Source organism: Primulina eburnea, chromosome 18, assembly GCF_022965805.1.
Source record: "Primulina eburnea isolate SZY01 chromosome 18, ASM2296580v1, whole genome shotgun sequence".
NCBI classification, from domain to species: Eukaryota; Viridiplantae; Streptophyta; class Magnoliopsida; order Lamiales; family Gesneriaceae; genus Primulina; species Primulina eburnea.
The window spans coordinates 1,173,350-1,182,660 of record NC_133118.1 but is presented as its reverse complement, the minus strand read 5'-3'; the positions used below and the strand labels follow the sequence as shown (position 1 = coordinate 1,182,660).

General features: G+C 39.8%; 1 protein-coding gene across 1 annotated transcript; it reads left to right on the top strand.

Moving 5' to 3' along the window:
• Window positions 1–219: 219 nt before the first annotated feature.
• LOC140819637 (uncharacterized) lies at window positions 220–9,048 on the top strand. The gene is made up of 5 exons (XM_073179804.1): window positions 220–1,152; window positions 1,410–1,481; window positions 1,566–3,545; window positions 3,594–3,814; window positions 8,827–9,048. The coding sequence occupies exons 1-5, from the start codon at window positions 252–254 to the stop codon at window positions 8,956–8,958; spliced, it is 3,306 nt and encodes a 1,101-aa protein (XP_073035905.1). The 5' UTR covers window positions 220–251; the 3' UTR covers window positions 8,959–9,048.
• Window positions 9,049–9,311: the final 263 nt, after the last annotated feature.

The window sequence follows — 9,311 nt, the reverse complement described above, 5'->3', positions numbered from 1 at the left end:
AATTAATTGAAAACCAATTAAGATAATTTGCAAGACTTTGAATCTTCCCCGAGTCAACCGTTGCTAAAGTGACGACGCATATGTCTTGTATTTTCAACAGTAATGGATTGAAAGCAATCTATAATTGTCTTGAATGGAAAATGTGATGAGGTGGTGGACCAGAGATTGTGGAGAGTTAATACGCATTGTTAATCATTATATATTTGAAGATACATTTACACATAATTTGACAAGATCATTTTGCATATTTCATGGAAAAGCTCTCGTTTCTTATTGCTTTATCAGTGTTAACAATACTCTTCTATCATAAATCTACCACCTTCGCAAATGTTGATGAAGAATCACTTCTTGCATTCAAATCAAGAATCACTTCAGACCCTTTTGATATATTGGAAAGAAATTGGTCTACCATGAACGGAGCTTCATTCTGTTTCTGGGTCGGTGTTTCTTGTGGCACCAACCAAAGGATCACAACACTGGACCTCCATGGTTGGAATATTCAAGGAACCATCGCACCACATCTTGGAAACTTGACGTTTTTGAGATCTTTGGACCTCGGTTCTAATAGCTTCACTGGTCGAGTACCGGAAGAATTATCAGGTTTGCGTAGATTGAAAGTGTTAAAATTAGGAGCCAACAATTTGACAGGCACTATTCCCATGTTTCTTGGTGCCTTAACAGAACTTGAGCAAATCTTGCTGAATAACAACAGTTTTACTGGTGTCATCCCTCGTCTGTCCAATCTTTCGAAATTGGAGATATTCAATATGACAGGAAATTATCTATATGGAACTCTTCCACAAGAAATAGGTAATCTTTCTAGTCTACAAGTATGGAGCACGAGGTCCAACCAGATGACAGGATCAATACCATATGGGATATTCAACATTTCGTCCCTCCAAGTGATTGATCTCACAAATAATAGCTTTTCAGGCACGATCCCGATGAACATGTGTGACAATTTGTCCAAACTAAACATAGTCGAGTTATCTTTGAATAGTCTCTCTGGGGTGATTCCTTCAAACATATACAAGTGTAAATCACTTGAGATATTGTCCTTGTCGGTTAATGGATTTAATGGAAGCATACCAAAAGAGATTGGGGATTTGACAAAGCTCAAGATATTATACCTAGGCGAAAACAATCTTGAAGGTAAAACACTAAACTGAAGTAACAATTTAAGTTTCTAAACATTTCAAACACTTCATTAAGTCCCTAAAATAAATACTTCAAGTCCCTAAACATTTCGAAGTAACAATTTTGATCTCTAAACTTCAAAAAATATGAAATATTTGATCACTAATGTTGTCATTAACCATATAAATAATTTTAGGTTGAATGTGAAATGATTTTCCCAATATTTTGCAGAAAGCTTTCGATTCTAATTCTGTCGATTAATGAATTCACAGGCGCTATTCCAATGCAAGTTGTGAACTTGACTCGACTCAAGATCTTGGATATAGCAGGGAACAAGATGACGGGTTTTCTACTTGTTACGCTAATTTCTTCATATTATTACTAATTCGGTTGTTGGGATTTTTAGCCATTGCTAACTTTGTTTGCAGGAGAGATACCCTCTGAGCTTGGTAATCTTAAACTTGAGAATCTTAACTTTTTTTCAAATGGCTTATCCGGGTCCATTCCTGTTTCCATTTTCAACATCTCAACGCTAAGAGGACTGCAGCTTTCTTTCAACCACTTTGAAGGTCAACTTCCGAGAAATATGGGGATTTCTCTTCCAAATTTAGAATTCCTCGATCTAGCTGGCAACAACCTCAATGGAGCTATCCCAGTTACTATAAACAATGCTTCTAAGCTTGTTATTATAAGCATCGCTAATAACTCATTTACGGGTACGGTACCCAATTTCACCAATTTAAGGCATCTTAAGTGGCTATTTCTTTGGAAAAATAATCTAGCCGGGGAATTGAGATTTATCTCTTCACTGGCCAATTGCCCTCATTTGGAGATAATGGATATATCATCAAACCAATTCAACGCCATCCTTCCAACTTCACTTGTGAATTTATCGGAATCCTTCGGTTATTTCAACACATTTGACAGCTACATTAAAGGATCCATTCCTCCAACAATTGGAAACTTGACAGGCCTCAAATCTATTAATATAGGATTTAATGACTTAACTGGGTTGATCCCGAAAATGATAGGGGAACTAACCCAAATTGAACGGTTAGCTCTCGGACAAAATAGACTTGAGGGGCACATACCCACAGAGCTTTGCCGACTGAAGAGATTGAGTGAATTGTACTTGAGTGGCAACATGCTCTACGGCACAATACCAACATGCTTTGGGGATTTAAAATCCCTTAGCATAGTGTACTTAGACTCCAACAGATTGAATTCTGTGGTACCAGACTTATGGAATATTGCAGGTCTTTTGGTACTAAACTTGTCCACTAACTTCTTAAGTGGAAACATATCATCAGAGATCTCAAATTTGAAGACACTGGGATATCTCGACTTCTCAAGGAATCAATTTTCAGGCGATATCCCAATCAATATCGGTTCCTTGCAGTCTTTGGAGAACCTATCCTTCGCACACAATAACCTTCAAGGAAGTATTCCTAAGTCTACCGGAGACTTGCGAGGCTTGGAATATTTGGATCTTTCGCACAATAATATCTCTGGATATATTCCGAAGTCACTAGAGTCGCTTATGTTTCTAAGTTATATTGATTTATCCTACAATAGACTAGAAGGAGAAATCCCAAACGGAGGACGTTTCTCGAACTTTACAGCTCAATCTTTTACAATGAACTATGCACTTTGCGGTGATGTTCGACTGCAAGTTCCACCCTGTCACATTGAAGGTGTTGATAAGTCAAGCTCAAAACATGTTTCCTTCATCAAATACATCTTAGCTCCTATTGTAATAGCTATCTTGGCGGTGTCCTTGTCAATCTGGCTACTACGAAGAAGGAAAGCCAACAAAAAACAAAATCGAGTTGAGACCTCGTCAACTATTTCTTGGAGACGGATTTCTTACCATGAACTCCGACAAGCAACGGAAAACTTTAGTGAAGGCAACATTATGGGAAGAGGGAGCTTTGGTTCAGTATACAAAGGGACACTCTCTGACGGGTTAATCATTGCGGTGAAGGTTTTCAACTTGCAACTAGAACGGGCCATCAAAAGCTTTGAAGTCGAGTGTGAAGTAATGAGCACCATTCGTCACAAGAATTTAGTTCGTGTCGTAAGTTGTTGCAGCAACATAGATTTCAAAGCATTGGTTTTGGAGTATATGCCTAATGGTAGCCTGGAGAAATGGCTATATTCCTCCTCTAATACTTCTTTGGATTTGCAACAGAGATTGAACATAGCAGTTGATGTTGCACTAGCTCTTGAATATCTTCATCATGGGATTCCGTCACCAATCATTCATTGCGATTTAAAGCCTAGTAACATCCTGATCGACGAAGATATGATAGCACATGTCGGCGATTTCGGAATCTCCAAACTCTTTGGAGAAGGGGAGGCTTTCCATCAAACAATCACATTGGCAACCATCGGCTATATGGCACCAGGTGATCAACAATTTGAACTGTGAACTAAAAAAAAATTCTTGGTATCAGAGTATGGATCAGAAGGGAAGGTATCAACAAGCTGTGATATTTACAGTTATGGCATCACATTGCTGGAGCTATTTACGAGTAAGAAGCCGACTGACGACATGTTTACGGAAGAAATGAGCTTAAAGGATTGGGTGAGTGAAGCATTACAAGAAAACATAGTGACTGAAATTGCTGCTGCTGGCTTACTCGACCAAGAAGACCGACATTTCTGTTGGTCCCACGTGCGAGATTTGAGATAATAAAACCCGAAAATAAAGAATAAACTGGACACCGAGATTTACGTGGAAAACCCCTAAAAATTATTAGGGTAAAAACCACGGGCAAGATGAAAAGATTTCCACTATAATATTTTACTGGTGTACAACTCACTCACTGTGTTTCCAAAGAGAACACAAACTCTTTTAATACAGGAGAACAAACACCTAACAAATATTATAATATTAAGCACTCAAAGAAGAAGAGATGCTCAAAGAGAAGAGCTGAAGGAACTTTTGGGATGATAGAATCAGGGGGAGAGGAGCTCTATTTATAGAGCTCCCTCCATACGTGTATCGTGGCTGTCATAAAGACAGCCACCAATCACCAATCACCCATCACCAGCCAACAATCACCTGCCAACCCCCATCAATACCAAATTTATTGCCAACAATTCTCCCACTTGGAGATTTGATTGAGAATCAAACATATCTCCACACATCCTTTCAATCTTGTCATTCCCTGCTGCTTACGTTTCCGCTAGACCACTTGAGGATCTACACCACTCAAACTTATCAGTGTTCACTGGCTTGGTCAGAAAATCAGCTATGTTATCCTTTGTATGGATCTTCTGCATATCCACGCTTCCTTCTTCTACTACTTCTCGCACAAAATGAAATTGTACTCCAATGTGTTTCGTCCTGGAATGAAAGGCTGGATTCCTTGCGATGTGCAAGGCACTCTGACTATCACAAAACAAAGGAACATTATCTTGTTTGTGTCTGATCTCCTCCAATAACCTTTTAATCCATATTGCCTCCTTGCAAGCTTGAGTAGCTGCCATATATTCTGCCTCTGTTGTAGATAACGCCACAACTGTCTGCAATTTTGAAACCCAGCTTACTGCTCCCCCTGCAAGTGTAAACACATAACCAGTAGTAGATTTCATCTTATCAGGATCACCTGCATAATCTGAATCGACATAGCCCCTAAGTGTAAAATACGATCCTCCATAACATAATGCAGCATTCGAGGTACCCTTAATGTATCTAAGGATCCTCTTAACAGTGCTCCAATGCTCTCGTCCAGGATTCGCCATATACCGACTAACTGCTCCCACTGCTTGAGCAATGTCCGGCCTTGTACAGATCATAGCGAACATCAAACTTCCCACTGCTGATGCATACGGTACTCGAGACATCTCCATCCTCTCCGCTTCACTGCTAGGACACATCTCGGAGGATAACTTGAAGTTGACAGGAAGAGGGGTCGAGATTGGCTTACTATCTTGCATGTTGAAGCGTTGCAAGATTTTCTTCAAATAATTTTTCTGCGAAAGCCAAATCTTTCTGTTACTTCTATCTCGGTGAACTTGCATCCCTAGAATCTTGTTTGCTGGTCCCAAGTCCTTCATATCAAATTCCCTAGCCAACTGTGCCTTCAATAATTGGACCTGATCTTTGTTGGGGCCTGCTACCAACATGTCGTCCACATACAACAGCAAAATGATATAATCATCACCAGACCTCTTGAAATACGTACAAGGGTCTGCACTCAGTCTGTTGTATCCAAGGCTCATGATATAGGAATCAAATCTCTTGTACCAACACCTCGGCGCCTGTTTGAGACCGTACAGAGATTTCTTCAACCTGCAAACCAAGTTCTCTTTGCCTATTTCTGCAAAACCTTCTGGCTGGAGCATATAGATTTCTTCTTCAAGATCTCCATGAAGAAATGCCGTTTTCACATCTAGCTGTTCTAGATGTAGGTCAAACACCGCACACAATGCCAACACTACTCTGACTGTTGTAAGCCGAACCACAGGAGAAAATATCTCATTGAAGTCAATGCCTTCTTTCTGAGCATACCCTTTTACCACCAATCTAGCACGATATCGCTCCACTTGGTTATTGCCATCACGCTTGATCTTATAGACCCATCTGTTTCCAATGGCTTTCCTCCCTCGTGGTAATGTAACAAGGTCCCAAGTTTTATTCTTGTCTAATGCCTCCAACTCTTCTTGCATTGCTATCATCCAAAAAGATACATCCGAGCTCTGAGTAGCCTCGTAGAAACTCGATGGCTCACCATCTTCTGATAATAGACAATATGCAATGTTGCTTTCAGTGACATAATCTGAAAGCCAACCTGGTGGTCTTCTGTCTCGAGTTGACTGCCTCACATTGGAAACCTCAGACTCAACTTGTTCTTGTTCTTCGTGCTCTGGTACTGCTTCACAAGAAACTTGACCTTCGTCTGTCTTATTTTCTACCTGAAAAATAGTAGTTTCTGAATTCTGTGTGCCTTTGTCTCCCTTTACTTTATCTTCCTCAAAGATAACATCCCTGCTGATGACAAGCTTGTGAACAGTAGGATCCCACAAGCGAAACCCCTTTACTCCATCAGCATAACCCAAGAAGATACATTTTCTGGATTTCGAATCCAACTTCGATCTTTCTTGCTCATTGTACAGAACGTATACCGGACTTCCAAATGTATGCAAATGAGAATAATCTGTCGGCTTCCCGGTCCACATCTCCATCGGAGTCTTCAGATCAATCGCCACTGAAGGAGAACGATTGATAATATAACAAGCGGTTTTGACTGCTTCCGCCCAAAATGATTTTTCTAGACCTGCAGTCCTCAACATAGCTCTTGTTCTGTCCAACAAGGTTCTGTTCATCCGCTCCGCCACTCCATTCTGTTGAGGTGTGTAAGCCGTCGTGAACTGTCTCTTGATGCCTTCATGTTGACAAAATTCATCAAACTCGTCACTGGTATATTCTCCTCCATTGTCAGTCCTCAGACACTTGATTTTCTTTTCAGAATCAAGTTCAACCCGCGCTTTGAAATCTTTGAAGATCTGGAAAACATCTGATTTTTTCTTGATTGGATACACCCAACATCTCCTAGAGAAATCATCAATGAACGAGACAAAGTATCTAGCTCCTCCTAGAGATACAACCGGTGCTTGCCAAACATCCGAATGAATCAGCTCTAATATGCTTTTGCTCCTGGCAGTAGAAGTGCCAAACTTTAATCTGTGTTGTTTACTGGTAACACAGTGCTCACAAAAGGGTAGTGACACTTTTGTAAGTCCCGGCAGCAGCTTCCGTTCTGAGAGAATTTTCAACCCCCGTTCTGACATATGCCCGAGCTTTCTATGCCATAACACTGTTAATTTTTCTCCTGAACCAATTGATGCAACAGCTAGTTCTGCCTCTTTGTGTGTTTCTCCCAAAAGTACATACAGATTTGCAGCAACCTTTTCCGCCTTCATAACCACAAGCGCGCCCTTCACAATTTTCATGATCCCGTTCTCGATCCGAGTTTTGCACCCGATGTCATCCAATTGTCCCAAGGACAAAAGATTTTTCGTCAGTCCTTTCACATGTCGTACCTCCTGTATGGTGCGAATGGTGCCATCAAACATTTTAATTTTGATAGTACCGACCCCAGCGATTTCCAAGGCATGATCATTTCCCATGAATACAGATCCTCCTGAGATTGGTTCATAATGATCGAACCATTCTCTCCGAGACGTCATATGCCACGTCGCTCCTGAATCCATTATCCATGTGTCACAAAATTTGTGTCTGCCTTCTGCAACAGTTGCCGCTTCGCTGAATAATATTTCACCACTTCCTGAAGTACTGGCCACATTTCCTTGAGAACTTTTATCGATACTCGTACACTCTTTCTTGAAGTGCCCTTTACCGCCACATTTAAAGCAGTAAATATTTTTCTTCTTACTTCTCGACTTTGATCTACCTCGTCTTTGGCTCCCACTGGAGTCACGGTCCATGAATCTTCCTCTTATCATCGGCAAAGCCTCTGCCTGCTTCGAAGTTACCAACCTGTCTTCCTTATTCTTGCGCCGGCTTTCTTCTCCGAGAACCGCAGTTAAGACATCGTCGAATCTTAGAAAGCCCATAAGAATATTGTTGGTAATGTTGATGATAAGTTGATCGTATGAATCTGGTAGACTTTGAAGTAGAAGCTCCGCACGTTCATTTTCCCCTATTTTATGCCCCATGGAAGTGAGTTGGGCAAATAGAGTATTTAGTGTGTTGATATGGTCGGTCATCGATGAGGATTCCGCCATCCGAAGAGTATAAAGCCTTCTCTTTAGGAAAATCATATTGTGTAGGGACTTGACCTCGTACATCTTTGTCAGAGTATCCCAGATAATTTTTGCTGTTTTTATCTCAGAGATACTTGACAAAACTTCGTCAGCTATAGCCAAGTGTAAATTGGCAACAGCGTTGTCATTCATCTCATTCCACTTTCCATCATCCGTAATCTCCACCGGTCTATCTCCAATAGCCGCCAAGCAATTCTCCTTTCTTAAAACTGCTTGTATCTTTATTTTCCACAACATAAAATTGCTTCCGTTGAACTTTGCTATCTCGTACCTTCCCGCCATTACGTCTATAACAATTTTAGTAGACCGGACAAAATAATCTCGCCTTAAATAAAAAATCTCGAAAAATCTTTTCTGATGTGGAAGATCAGTCTAGGCTGCAACCACAGAGCATACTCAGAATCTTAAGAAATTTTAAACCAAGGCTCTGATACCACTTGTTGGTCCCACGTGCGAGATTTGAGATAATAAAACCCGAAAATAAAGAATAAACTGGACACCGAGATTTACGTGGAAAACCCCTAAAAATTATTAGGGTAAAAACCACGGGCAAGATGAAAAGATTTCCACTATAATATTTTACTGGTGTACAACTCACTCACTGTGTTTCCAAAGAGAACACAAACTCTTTTAATACAGGAGAACAAACACCTAACAAATATTATAATATTAAGCACTCAAAGAAGAAGAGATGCTCAAAGAGAAGAGCTGAAGGAACTTTTGGGATGATAGAATCAGGGGGAGAGGAGCTCTATTTATAGAGCTCCCTCCATACGTGTATCGTGGCTGTCATAAAGACAGCCACCAATCACCAATCACCCATCACCAGCCAACAATCACCTGCCAACCCCCATCAATACCAAATTTATTGCCAACAATTTCTCGGCAAAGGAGCAGTGTCTGTCGTCGATTTTCGACTTGGCGATGAAATGCTTGGCTATTTCACCGCAGGAGAGAATCAATATGATTGAGACAGTGGTGACACTCAAAAAGATCAAATCCTCATTTCTAGCAAGCACGAGGTGACAAATTCTTGCACAAATATGTTCAAAGATGGTTATATATTATATAACACTATGAAAATGGCTTGATGGTTTAGAAATATATTTCATACTATTTTGAAATTTTTTCATTACTATACGCATATATGTGGCTATATTTAATATCTTATAATAATTGTGAAAATTTATACAATTTAAGAACATCTATTCAAAATCTTTAAATCAAATTATATTTCATTTTTTACAATGAATACTTTTCTGAAAATACTTTGTAAAATGTTCAATAAAAATATATTTATTTTCTTAACTTTCATTATTATGTTAAGATTATTGGTATCCATCCTTTTTTTATTACAAAATCACAAAATTGATTTGTGA